We start from the raw sequence: 14,490 nt of genomic DNA on the forward strand, positions 1-14,490 counted from the left end.
TTCTGGTTACTCCCCAACACTGTGTGTAACAGGAATACTCTCCCAGATCCATATGTTGTTGTTCAGTTCCACATTAACGTAATGCTCAGTGGAAACACATTGGATTGAACTATTCCCAAACATCCTCTGTGTCTGATGACGGACCCAGAACGGTTGGTGAGATCATCTTCACGATGGCCAGAATGAGCAGATCACAGCTGACCAGCTATAAATCAGCTCTGCCTCTCTCTCTCTCATTCAGATCCTCTTCTCTCTGCTGCTTGATCTGTCCTGTGTCCATACTGTTACTATACTGTACTGTTGTGTTGTGTGTGATGCTGTTACAGAAACTCCTTCAGTTCTTGTCCTGGATCTGATTCCCAAAGGAGGAATAGTTCACTGAGCTCATCTCGTTTTCTTACTGTCTATCTGAGTGCATATTATTATTATGCAACAAAAGAACGAGAAATACAAATACAAAGACAGAATAAGACCAAATACAATGAGGGTTACATACATTAATCCAAAGCATATGTTAGCTTATGATAATCACACCATGAAAGAGTCTTACATTCAATAAAATTATTAGTTTCCTAAAGGGGTCATATGACATTGCTAAAAAGAACATTATTTTGTGTATTTGGTGTAATGCAATGTGTTTATGTGGTTTAAGGTTAAAAATACACATTATTTTCCACATAATGTATATTATTGTTTCTCCTCTATGCCCCGCCTTCTGAAATGCATCTGAAAAGTGAGGTGCTCTGATTGGCCAGATATCCAGTGTGTTGTGATTGGCCGAATATCCCAGCACGATGAGACAAAAACAATACAATTTCTAGTTGTGTCCTCTTAGGGAAGGACAAACAAAGTAGCTTCACTTTCACAATAAAACAGCGTCTCCATGACATGGCGGAAGCAACAATACTACAGCGAGAATAAAAGTCACGTCTTCTTTCTTTGTATGAATGTATGGCTGTGTGTAGTGATACAAATTTGAAAAAGGCAGAAGTCAACAGTAATAAATGCCGGAATAGAAAATGAGTTATTTTATGCATTTAAAAGTGTTAATTTTTGCATGATTTCTAGTATAAGTGCACTGTGCTCACATTAATTTGTGTATAAAAAGACATATCATCTTGTGCCTTATATGGTAATCTCGAATGGCAGAATATATTTTAGTACCTGCATTTAAGAGTTTGCAGTTGTAAGGGAAGTGTGTTTTACTGACAAATAGCCTTAACAATATCTCATGAGATCATAGTTCACAGTTGTTCTGAAGCTCACTTGGCTGCTGTAGCTTTTCCGCGCTCGTTTGACGCTCGCGCATGACGCTAAGGTGAAGCTCAAGTGTGCGTCTGAAAATTCTCCCGTTTGATGTGGTTATAGCCTAAAGAGATATGGCGGTTCCACATCTAAATAAATGCATTTCTCGTCAAGAAAAAAAATATTGACAAAAACTGCAGTTTTGAGTGGGGTGGCCAAAGGAGTTAATACATTTGGTTGCTTTTAGCCTTACCCTGGAGTTGGTTTACCCTAGCTCCACCTATGATCTCAGTTCATGCATCTCACAAATCTATGTTATAAGACAATAAATATATGCATAATTAATATTTCATAATGTCTACAATTTGTGTTATAATGAGAGAAAACGTGAGCATAAAAATTTCAGCACTGCATTGGTCAAAGCTGCAAACGCGTGTTATATCTTAAATATAAATGATTAGCAGCCGCAAGTGTATGTAGAGTTTCTATTTTATATTAGTTCCTGTTGCTTTTGTGCAATAGATGAATAACAATTTATTTGTTTTAGATATTTAATTTGAGATATTTCAATTTTACTGGAGTCCTGTAAATAATTTTATCCTCCCCAATCCTGCACACACAAGTCTTGTCCCACGCGCTGCACTCTGTTGCTTCGGGTCTCACGGGAGAAGGTCTCTAATCCACTGAATTTACTTGACTCAACATTTCGTGTGCTACAACCTTTTTACAATCTCTGGATTATAAAACACTGCACTCTGTCAGCAATGTAGCGTGACAATATTGTATAGAGATCCCGGCTTTTAACTATATTGTAACATTCATTGCACACAGACTGATATATTTCAAATGTTAATTTCTTTACATTTTGATTATTATAACTGAAACTAAGGAAAATCCCAAATTCAGTATCTCAGAAAATCTGAATATTATTTAAGACCAATACAAAGAAAGGATTTTTAGAAATCCTGGCTAACTGAAAAGTATGAACATGAAAAGTGTGAGCATGTACAGCACTCAATACTTAGTTGTGTCTCTTTTGCCTTAATTACGGCAGCAATGCAGCGTGGCATGGAGTGGATCAGTCTGTGGCACTGCTCAGGTGTTATGAGAGCCCAGGTTGCTCTGATAGTGGCCTTCAGATCTTCTGCATTCTTAGGTCTGGCATATCGCATCTTCCTCTTCACAATACCCCATAGATTTTCTATGGGGTTAAGGTCAGGCGAGTTTGCTGGTCAATTAAGAACAGGGATACCATGGTCCTTAAACCAGGTACTGGTAGCTTTGGCACTGTGTGCAGGTGCAGAGTCCTGTTGGAAAATGAAATCTGCATCTCCATAAAGTTGGTCAGCAGCAGGAAGCATGAAGTGCTCTAAAATGTCCTGGTATACGGCTGTGTTGACCTTGGACCTCAGAAAACACAGTGGACCAACACCACCAGACGACATGGCACCCCAAACCATCACTGACTGTGGAAACGTTACACTGGACCTCAAGCAACGTGGATTGTGTGTCTCTCCTCTCTTCCTCTCGCTAGGAATCTGATTTCCAAAGGAAAGGCAAAATTAACTTTCATCAGAGAACATAACTTTGGACCACTCAGCAGCAGTCCAGTTTTTTTTTTAAGTGAGATGTTTCTGACGCTGTCTGTTGTTCAAGAGTGACAAGGAATCTGACAGCTGAAACCCATGTCTTGCATACATCTGTGCATAGTGGTTCTTGAAGCACTGACTCCAGCCCACTCTAGGGTTGTGCTGATAGATGATAGTATCGTGTATCGACGATAGTCAGAGATATCGACATAAGCAGATTTCTCTGTCGATAATCAAGACAATATTAGGCTCATTTTCCTATTAATGTGTTAGATAATAATAATAAATATTATTTCTATTAGGCGGCTTATTATAATTCGGCTATCAAACTGCCTATTTCACTTCAGCACCGAATTTCACACACACACGCACATCGCGCACATGAGCGCAGGAGGATTAGAGCCTGTAGTCGCTGAAGTTGTCCGCTTTGACTCCGATAACTTGTTAAATCCATGAAATGAAAGTGATAGAGAAATGAGGAGTTGGTGTCCCGCACATTTAATGGCTTGGTAACGTTACAAGGCAACGCGCTCTTCAAGAAAGAGATTAACTCTTTCTTGGCGTTACAAATAAAGACAAAATAATAACAAGACGGCAGAGCGAACTTATCCTAGTGGTTCTCACGTAGTCCTTCTCTTAAAGACTGATCACTTAACTTATAACACACACTGTGGTGATGACGTAGAAGGACTATGTGAGAATCACTATGGATGATAAGTTCGCTCTGCCACCTTGTTATTATTTTCATGCACACCGCACTATAATGTGATGCATGCAAAATACATAGTTTTGGCTGTTATAAAGTCTCCATCAACAAACAGACGTACATCGTCTGCATATATAAAGTATTTTATTGCACTTTAACAAGTAAACTGAATGGCCTATATGTGTGTAATATTTTAAATGAGCCCTCACTGAGTTTAATGTCACAGTTATGTTAGAATGCATCTCATTCTTGTTTCTGTGACGGTGCGTCGGTCTCGTCATGAGATACGTGGTCCAGAGTGCTGTATGACTGATGCATCAGTTAAATTCAGCTTAACTCAGAATATATGAACTTACCTGTTTTAAATACTTTATATTTATTGTGTTCGTTTATGCCCAGTATTAGTGTTAAACTGCTGGACTTTAAATGAAATCTACTATTGGTTTTCAACTTCCGTGCGTAGATGCAGCAAATTTGTCACAGGACGCGCAATATGACACTTGCGTCTGACTATATATGAACTAGCTGTTTTAAATACAGTATTTTTACATTTAACGTTAGTTTATCAGTATGTTTGAAAGTATATTTTTTGATTACTGGTGATCCCATAGGCTCTCTCTCGCGCACTTGCAGGGTTTAAAATACCAAACAGTTATGCAATGACAAGAACAAAGAGTCTATCTCTTGCTCCACCCTTGCATGATAATATCGTATATCGTTGATCTCACATGCTGACGATATGACGATTTGAAAAATGATCATATCGCCCAACACTAGTCCACTCTTTGTGAATCTCCCCCACACTTTGGAATGGTTTTTGTTTCACAATCCTCTTCAGGGTGCAGTTATCCCTATTGCTTGTACACTTTTTTTCTACCACATCTTTTCCTTTCCTTCGCCTCTCTATTAATGTGCTTGGACACAGAGCTCTGTGAACAGCCAGCCTCTTTTGCAATGGCCTTTTGTGTCTTCCCCTCCTTGTGCAAAGTGTCAATGGTCGTCTTTTGGACAACTGTCAAGTCACTAGTCTTCCCCATGATTGTGTAGCCTACAGAACTAGACTGAGAGACCATTTAAAGACCTTTGCAGGTTTTGAGATAATTAACTGATTAGAGTGTGGTACCAGGTGTCTTCAATGTTGAACCTTTTCACAATATTCTAATTTTCTGAAATACTGAATTTGGGATTTTCCTTAGTTGTCAGTTATAATCAACCAAATTAAAAAAAAAAAAAAAAAAAAAAAATTGAAATATATCAGTCTCTGTGCAATGAATGAATATAATATACAAGTTTCACTTTTTGAACGGAATTAGTGAATTAAATAATTTTTTAGATGATATTTTAATTAAATGACCAGCACCTGTATTATCCAAGGCAACAATGTAACAAGAAAAAATTGCAGCAGGAGGAGTCCAAGTAATCCAAGTACTCTGCTCTGCAGCACACTCACACTGTTGATGGAAAGGTGAAACTAAAGATATTGCTGCTGGTTAGCCAAAAGGGGGCACTGTTGCTCACATAATTAAGTAAAAAAAACTACTAGGTAGGGTTGTGGTGTCACAGCATATTATGAGATTATATACTCAGAAAAAAGGCTTTCACATGTTTGAATAATCATTAAATTCATGTAATAATAATTAATCAAACAACTGCATTTGTTGTTGTTATTTATAAGCCTCAGGGATGAGATTTAAATTCAGCAAGAAAAATAGGAATACAAAGGAGATTAAAGCCAGTTTTGCTTGTGGATAAACTGTGAATTTTGCACATAAAATAAAGAAATTAATCTATCTTAAATCTCCTTTATATTCGTCTTTTTCTTGTTGAATTTTTTCTCAATTTTAACAGTTTTTAAAAATTTTCCTGTGGTACCTGTGGATCAGTTGGGGGTGTGCCTTGAAAAATGTAGTATAAATAAATCAATAATTGTATTAACTGCTAAAAACAATCATATAAATTTTTGATAACACTTTATTTTACGATTACATCCATTAGTTGCTTATTACTAATAATTATAATTTTTGTCTCAATGAATTCTTAATTAATAGTAAGGTGGTTAATATACAGAAATTAAATACAGATGTAATTACATGTAGTTTTTTTTTTAAATATAAGTACAATGTAAAAACATGCATGTACACAATAAGTACATTGTACTAAATTATTAATTAAAATGTAAGTACATAGTAGTTATGGCCACTTAATATAAAGTGGGTCCAAATAAAGTGTTACCAAATTTTCTAAGAAAAAAGTAGGAGGACTTCTACATAAACACAATTAACTGGGTCATGTAGAGTGATTCAACATTGCTCATGTTTGAGCATGATGCATTGCGAAACCTAACTACATGAGTTAAGTTTGCAAATGAACTTTGAACATTGATATAAAAAAGCCTTTTTCTATTAAATCAGTTTTCTTTTTTCTATTTATTATATAAAAGCCCTTGCTACGTGTACTGAGACTTGTTATAGCACTTATATATCATTGCTCTTTTGTTGTTTTGGATTGCTTCCATTGTTCCATTTGTAAGTCGCTTTGGATAAAAGTGTCTGCTAAATGACTAAATTTAATATGTAAATCTAATATAAATATATATGCAAGGGAATTGACAATGCAGATTTACAGTAAAGTAAAAATTTTTGCATGTTCCTAATGACCAAATGAGACATCCGGCAGGACTTTGTTGATCCTGGAACATCACTATGATTAACCAATCAGATATGAAGAACCAGTTTATAGCTTTTGTGAAGTTTAAGCTCACAATCAACAATGTTTGGTTCTTATACATCAGGGTCAGTCATCTATAATTTCCTCTGATTTTAGATATAACTTATGATTAAGTATGAGAAGGATATGGTCAAGACTAAACTTTTTGGATTAAAGAACATCTAAACTCAGCAAAATCAGGATGTGTGAGACATCTGCATCAATCTGCTTTTAAGCACTGTTTGTTTTTTCAGTGTTGCATCACAGAATTTGATGAGCCAAAGAGGATAAACTGGGTCATGTGCAAACATTGATTTCACATTGCTCGTGTTTGTGCAAAATACATTGCTAAACCTAACTAGATGAGTCAATGCAAACAAACTTTGATATTGGGTTTTAAAAAATGCATTTTCTGAATGTTTGAAGCAGTTGCCAATGCTGAAGTTTGAAAGTTTAGATAGATGTTGTTAGCATGATACTAGCATGTTTATCACGGTTGGTAAAATCTTCGTCTCTGCTAATCACTATGTGAGTGGACCCTTACGAAAAATAACAATGGTTTTATTATAGCAAAACTGTAGTAACCTATGTTTTTTTGGAGTATTGACTGCCATTTGTAAAACCACAGATTTACTACAAATACCATGGTTAAACTATGGTTAATATAGCAAAACCATGGTTAATTTGTGGTTACCATGGTTTAACTACAGTAACCATGTTTTTTTGGTTTTATTTGTAGTAAAACCATGGTTAATTTTCGTAAGGGGAGTTTTGTGGGTCTCTCGTCAGCACTGATCATTTCTAGTTTCTCGTTCCTGTTTCTCCCCGTTTCATCTCCTCGCTGGATCTTCACTCCACTGGAACACTATCCACTCCACTCAACATCGGATCGCTCATCTTAGTTCCTGCTTCACGCTCTCCTGCTGCCTCACCTCATTGTCACTTCCTGGACACCTGTGACATCATCTCTCTTCATTCTGTTTGTCCCTGCTGTTTACCACTGTTTACTTGTGTGCCTCTCAATAAATCTACTATATTACTTGCAATTGCTTCCTCACCCTCCTTACCATTACAGAACGATCTAACCAAACATGGAAGCAGCAAGTTCAACCTCACTCTCTGAATTCATCCACCACAGCATCACCCGTATGGATCAACAGCAGGAGAGCTTCTTTAACACCGGACACCCAGTTCAAGCACTGGTGACGCAGGTGTCCAAGTTCACCAAGCAGATCCAACAACTAACCACTCCCACCGTCTGTTCTCCGAGCTGTCCCTGAGACCAGTTATCGGCCAGAGACCCATCTACCAGTTCCTGAGAGTTACTCCGGTGAGCTGAATTTCTGTAGAGCATTCCTTACCCGATGTTCCATGCATTTCTACCTACCAGACTGGGGCAGCGAGCCCGTCCTACACTTTTCCCTGGCAACATGGAACCTGTCAACTAAAGCAGAGAGAACACGGCCAGTCCCGTCCTCGATCACGAGCCCATGCAGGTGGGTAGAGCTCGGCTGTCCCGGGAGGAGAGAGAGAGGTGGAGGTTCCAGGAACTCCGGTTATATTGCGAAGGCTCTGGAAATTTTCCAATCTCTTGTCCGGAAAGTCCTCATCATCCACTCTCCTTCCGGTGATACTGAGATTTGCCAACAACACGCACTCCTGTCAAGCTCTTCTGGACTCCGGAGTGGAGGGAAATTTCATAGACACCAATCTTGCTCAACAGTTGAAACTCCCCATCACCTCTCTCGCACAGGATCTCTGTCAGGGCACTCAACGGCCAAGAACTACCCAACATCACCCTCACCACTGGACCCATAACTCTCCTCACTTCCGGAAATCATGCTGACACTATTTCGTTTCTCCTCCTGGACTCCCCCATGGCACCCATTGTTCTAGGTCACCCTTGACTGGTCAAGCACAATCCACAAGTGAAGGTTGTCATGAGTCCTGTCTGGTGTCTGGTTCTGTTTTTCAGGAGAAGGCAACGGTTTTATCAAACGTGCCAGCAGAGTATCTGGACCTTCCTTCCCTTGCCCAAATAACCTTCAGCCAAGGAGACAGCGGTTACTGTAATTGATCACGTCTTTTGGTTACATGGCCTTCCGATGGACGTGGTCTAAGACAGGGGTTCCCAATTTGTGTCAAAATTTCTGCAAGAATTTTGTAAATTATTGGGAGCTACGGTTAGCCTGTCTTTGGGTTATCATCCCCAGAGCAACGGTCAGTCCGATCGTGCCAACCAAGATTTGTAGAGAACGTTACGATGTTTGATCTCCAAGAATCTTTCATCCTGGAGCCAACAACTTGTTACCAGTGTCATCCACAGGCCTCCCCCCTTTTGAGTGCAGTATAGGTTACTAGCTACCAGTTTTTCCTAGTCTGGAATCTGAAGTTGCGGTCCCCTCCACTCACGCCTTTGTCCAGAGGTGCCACCACACATGGACCAGATCCTGTGAGACTCTGCTCCAGGTGAGGGCACGCACTAAGTCTAAGGCCAATCGCCACCGGTCAAAGCCTCCCGTATACATTGTTCGTCAAAAAGTGTGGCTTTCTACCAACAACATTCCGCTTCTCTCCGTTTCCAACAAGTTAGCTCCTAAATTTATTGGGCCGTTCCCTGTCACCAAGATTATTAATTAATCCGCCTACCCCGGTTCCTCCCCCCTACGCGACTTGTAGTTTGGGAACCTACCTATTCGGTTAATCGCATTCTGGACTCGAGACGGAGGGGACGAGGATTGCAGTACTTGTTGGACTGGGAAGGTTACGGTCCGGAGGAGAGGAGTTGGTTACCTGCTAGGGACATACTGGATCACTCCCTTATTGATGATTACAATTGACAGGTAGGGTCGTCAGGGAACACCAGGAGGCGTTCCTAGAGGGGAGGGTACTGTCACAGTCGGTAAAACCGTCGTCTCTGTTAATCACTATGTGGGTGGAGTTTTGTGTGTCACTATAAAACTCTGAACGTTTCATGTGGACGTCTCTGTTAATTGTTCAACAGCCACAGCTGCCACTCATTACCTGCTCCCTACTTATTGCCCTGTCTTTCGTCTTGTGTTTGTCAGATCGTTGTTTGAAGCTCCCTGTTGTATGCCTAGTTTCTCCTTCCTGTTTCTCCCCATTTCATCTCCTCACCCTCCCTACCATTATAATGTTTTAGCACGATTAGCATGATTTTAGGTTTGATCAATTAGAAAAAAGCCAAGTTTGGTGATTGTAGCTTGAAGGCTCTTGGAGGAGATTTTAAAATGTTTTAAAATGTAATCTCAGATGAAAAAGCAGCAACTGAAATAGCAGATCGATAATTTGTGACCCTGGAGCACAAAAAAAGTCTTAAGTCTCTGGGTATATTTGTAGCTGTAGGACCTTGGTGAACAGTCATGCCAATAAATTCAGAATCGGCTACTTCTGCCAAAGCAATTATAAGAGCCTACTTCTTCCCATCTGCGATCTGAACTAAGTTAATGATTAGCTGAAGAGGAACAATACTTAGATTGTCTGGACCTGTTCCCTGTCAAGGAGAACTGCTAAAAAAAAACTATGTCGACATTAAGTGAAGTGATAATGTGATCATACATCAGAGGACAAGTCTGTTGCAAAATACCCCCGCTCATCAGAAAACTAATTCGACATCGACATCCTGAGTCCCTTAAAATGAGCTGATTTAATTAACTTTTTTTACAAGATACAAGGACCATGTGTATCACAGCATCACATGATCACAATGTATGTAAACATCACAGAAATCGTTATTAATTAATGGACCTCAACACAAAGAACTAATACAGGACCCATCCCATGACTCTGCTTCCTGCTAGCTTGTGAATCTTTCTACGAACTGAACCTTTCACTGAACAATCTCAAAAGGACAACCATTAAGAAATCTGGAGGTTTAATGATATTTACAAATAATGTTTTATGTTTTATATATGTTTGATGTGCTCAAGGTAATCTGTGCAACTTTATTGTTTTATAACACCTTTTAGCATTTAGTGCTATTAAATGTGTGTAAGATATGAAAAGTTTAGTATTGAATGAAAGCTTAAATTATTTGCTTAAACTTGGTGTGAAAGAAATATCCAGATCCTGTATTGTGTGATTCTGTATTATGACACTTTATAGGATGTCTTCTCACATGACGATGTCACATGATGGCTAATAAGTGTACAAAGAGAAATAGTAAGGGGCGTGTCTAAGCTCTGCAACAGCATCCCATTGGAAGATCGCCATGGCTTGACCTATTTACTCCATCGCTATTAGCATTCTTGCCATCCTGAACTCAAAACCACTCCATTGAAACTTCGTGACTACTAAGAATCGTTGAAATCTTGAATACAGCGACACCATCCGAAACTCTCCAAAGTTCTGTGTAACCAGGCAACCAACCATTCACCAGGAGGGTTTTCCCAAAAGACGTCATCCGGATGTCAGATCTGCATCCACTCCGAGGCATGGGGATTCCCTGAGACGAGGCAACAAGCAAATCTCCCACTCCGCTTTTAGAGCAAATGCAAGTTAAACAAACTTAATTTCTTGCTGAAATAAGTGGAAATTGATCTTAAGCAGTAAAGACAAGACACATCTGCTTTTATTCTAACGAATAATTTACTCCTGGGACTTCATTCAAATCCGTGATAATTCTCTTCAGTTTTGTTTCTGTATGTAAACGTGTGTGTATATCCAAAAAAAAAAAAAAAACATTGTATGGGTCAAAATTATTGATTTTTCTTTTATGCCAAAATCATTAAGATATGAAGTAAAGATTAAGAATTGATAACATTAAAGATTACTCAAGTAGCCTCATCTTAAATCTACTGCTGCTTTTGTTATCGTGTATCAATTTGCACATTTCTGCACTATTAGTTTTTTTTTCTTATTACGGAGGCATGAGAAAATTCCAAGATAAGGAATAAACATAGAATCCTGAAAGTCTATTTTATTTCTTCCACAGAATAAAACTCAACATTCTATAAGGCAGGGGTTCCCAAACTTTTAAATGATAATGATAAATATGCTGCTGCCCCACGACCCTGCACCTCCCCCACCCACCCCACCTCACCAACCCCTCCTGTCACAAATGTACAGCAAATCTATTTTATGCCCAGTCTCAAAGCAAACAAAGTTATATTTTATTGTTCTACGTGCAAAATCAGTGTTACGATTCTGCATGAGCCGCTCAATATCCACGTGTTCTCTCTAGGAAAGTAACCGTGCAGCTATGTTGGGTTGAACTCGTTCATTATTCTGCCATCAGGAACCAGTCGAGTAGGTCTGAGCGGCTATTTAGATGTGTCACTTTATGGTTTTCATAAAGTGTCACGTTGCTTCTCACGTGACATACTGCAGCAACAACAGAGCTGAATGAATGATGATCTGCTTTTATGTCATTTTTCATTTTTTATTTAAAATATTCGCAAATTTGTTAGATATGGCATGAAATAGCTGATAATCCGATTGTCAAATATATGCAAGTGGAAGTGTTTTGTTGTTTAACCTTTCAACGATCGCATTAGTTGAGCTGTATGCGAGATAGGCGCCCCCATCTTAGTTTGTGCCGCAGACGCAGTTCAGAGAATCGGATCTGTTGGATTTACAACACGTGAATTCATCTACTTCTCCCGAAATACATAAAAGTAAGTGGCTGTTGAACTGGGAGAATAATAAAGTAAACTTTAAAGTTACTTACTCAATGTGTATCTGATATGAATAAAACGGGTCTAATTATAATGGAAAGGATTATTATTGCCTCTTCCTTTGACATCAGTGTGTATTTTAAAAACTGTAAATGTATTGTTTTTTTAGTACTTATATGTCTGAAACCTAAAATAAACATGTGGTTGAAAACACTGAAAAGTTGTGATGACAGCTTTGAGCCCGTCTCTGGCTCAGCGCCAGCCAATGCACAAGAGCACATTTGAATTTCACGTCATGCACTGACCAGTGTGATCGTACACTACAGGGACCAGCATAGACTGATCACACAGGTGTGATCGTAAGTGCAAAAGGGTTGAATTAATTGCAACAAAAATATATAGACCCTATATACTGGTATTTTTTCCACTTTTTTCATAGAAATCATCTCACGACCCCTGCGCTGGGGTCCCGCGACCCACTGGTTCACTTTGGGAACCACTGCTATAAGGTAATGGAAGTGAACATTTGAGGAAATAATGAATAGTTTTGATGAGTGCAAGGAGCCCCGCAGGTCTATGTGAATATGAGCTCCACAAAAACAATTATTTTATTTTTCTTATTATAATTTTATTTGTTCATGGGACCCTGCTACAGCCTTTCCTACCATACACCTGATGGATACTGACTGTAATATGGCAATCACATGAGGTGTGTTGACAGAAGATTGAATAGAGAGTGCCAGTGCACCAGCCTTGATGAAGCCTTCATAACAGCCTTCTGGATGTATTTTGTTTTCAACATTGCATATCCAATACACCTGAGAAAGACACTGACTTTCCTTCAGAGGTACATTCTCAACATTAGAAGATGCCCTTACGAAAATTAACCATGGTTTTACTACAAATAAAACCAAAAAACCATGGTTACTGTAGTTAAACCATGGTAACCACAAATTAACCATGGTTTTGCTATATTAACCATAGTTTAACCATGGTATTTGTAGTAAATCTGTGGTTTTACAAATGGCAGTCAATACGCCAAAAAACCATGGGTTACTACAGTTTTACTATAATAAAACCATGGTTATTTTTCGTAAGGGTGGAGACAAGCACTGTCAGTAACTTTACTCTGAATGATAATTATTTTGTTTTAGATCCTCATGCCTCAACTGTACCATTGTCAAAAGTGCACTCGAATGACATTCACTCTTTTGAAGTTAACCCAATATGTTGGGGCTGTACAAGCACATGAACCAAATATTAGTATAACCGGTGATATAGATGAGTGCCAATCACCTTTTTTGTGATTCTATTCTTTTAGTAAACATGCACAGGAAGCATATGTACTTTTGGTACTCAGTGCAGAGTCAGTAGTACAGTTGTATTATAATATAACGGAGAAGGTTCTGGCTGCAGACTTGCACTCTCAGACTCTATCGCTCCCACTAGTGACAACACTTGCAGTCTTATTTATTTTATATTTTATTCTACTTATTGGTTACTTCTTGTTTGAATCTCTCAACATACGTTTTTTCTTTTGTGTAGGTATCGTTGACTGCAAGTCTGTCAGTCCAGATGTTAACAAATACAGCTTTTGACTTTAACTTTACAACAGCAAGTGTTACTAACCGTGTAAAGAGACGTTTGTATTCTCAAAAATAATTGTAATCTGGTTTTTATTATTGATAAACTGGTGATGACGTCAGTAAGCCGTTTTGAAGGTACTTTTGAAAGTAATTTAAAATAATATTCTTTACATCTTTAATGCTGTTTTTACCTTGGATGAATTTCATTTGTTTTTATATGATTATGTGTTAATTGCTTTCTATTAATCTATAAGCCAATAGCGATTAAGAGTATGGGTTGCCTTTAGGCGGAACAGCTAGTTTTCACTAAGCCTTTTGGCACACCCCCTACCTTTCTTTCCACCAATGAGAAACCGTTTGGCACGCCCATTGCTCCAGGCTGCAGTTACCCATACTTGAAATTAAATGTCAAATATGACAACATCCACAACACCAGAGAGTCATTATTAACACAATGTTATAAAATAACCAAGTCAAGTAAATGTTTGTATTGATTTTAGGTTATGTAATGTGTAGTGTTGAAATCTGATTTCTTATCATAACTCTCCTGGTTTTCCTGTGTGGGATTAGGTGTAAGATAAGGATTTGTTGTGGGTTTTGGAGACAGGAACCAATCAGACAGCAGTCTCCTCTGTGTATGAACCAAATAAAAAGAGGGGAGTCATGATCTGGTTTTGAAGAGTCAAGCATTTGTTGTTCTGCAGAGAGCTACAGACGACTTGGACGTGACTAACTTCATAGAGGGTGAGGTTTTTCAGCCGTTCAAAACTTTACACTTTACTGTTTCATAAAAGTGTGGCTTGAGTCAATGGATAATTTGAAATGCTTATATATATATATATATATATATATATATATATATATATATATATATATATATATATATATATATATATGTGTGTGTGTTTTATTCTGTTTTGTCAGGTGTGCAATGGCAGTCTGGCCTCTTTGTCTGTCTTTCTTTCTGCTCTTTGCTCTGGATGCTTCAGGTAATTATTGTGAAGTGTATGTGGACCAGTTTT

The 14,490-nt window shown here is 38.4% G+C and overlaps 2 protein-coding genes across 3 annotated transcripts in view; both read left to right on the forward strand.

Moving 5' to 3' along the window:
• Positions 1-14,490, forward strand: part of LOC127952783 (galactose-specific lectin nattectin) — a 129,916-nt gene that overhangs the window by 106,484 nt on the left and 8,942 nt on the right. The window contains exons 1-2 of one of the 2 annotated variants that reach the window (XM_052551551.1): positions 14,125-14,212; positions 14,393-14,457. In XM_052551551.1, coding sequence (XP_052407511.1) covers positions 14,400-14,457 — 58 coding nt within the window. In that variant the 5' untranslated portion in view covers positions 14,125-14,212; positions 14,393-14,399. Of the gene's footprint in view, positions 1-14,124; positions 14,213-14,392; positions 14,458-14,490 lie in introns of those variants that run through there. The other variant, XM_052551550.1, reaches the window with a different exon arrangement.
• The window catches only part of LOC127952760 (guanylate-binding protein 1-like), a 241,602-nt gene continuing 231,969 nt past the window's right edge, over positions 4,858-14,490 (forward strand). Inside the window, exon 1 of the mRNA XM_052551477.1 lies at positions 4,858-4,863. The gene's annotated coding sequence lies outside the window, so the exon portion shown is untranslated. The remainder of the gene's footprint in view (positions 4,864-14,490) is intronic.

This window comes from Carassius gibelio, chromosome B3 (assembly GCF_023724105.1).
Source record: "Carassius gibelio isolate Cgi1373 ecotype wild population from Czech Republic chromosome B3, carGib1.2-hapl.c, whole genome shotgun sequence".
Classification (NCBI taxonomy): domain Eukaryota; kingdom Metazoa; phylum Chordata; class Actinopteri; order Cypriniformes; family Cyprinidae; genus Carassius; species Carassius gibelio.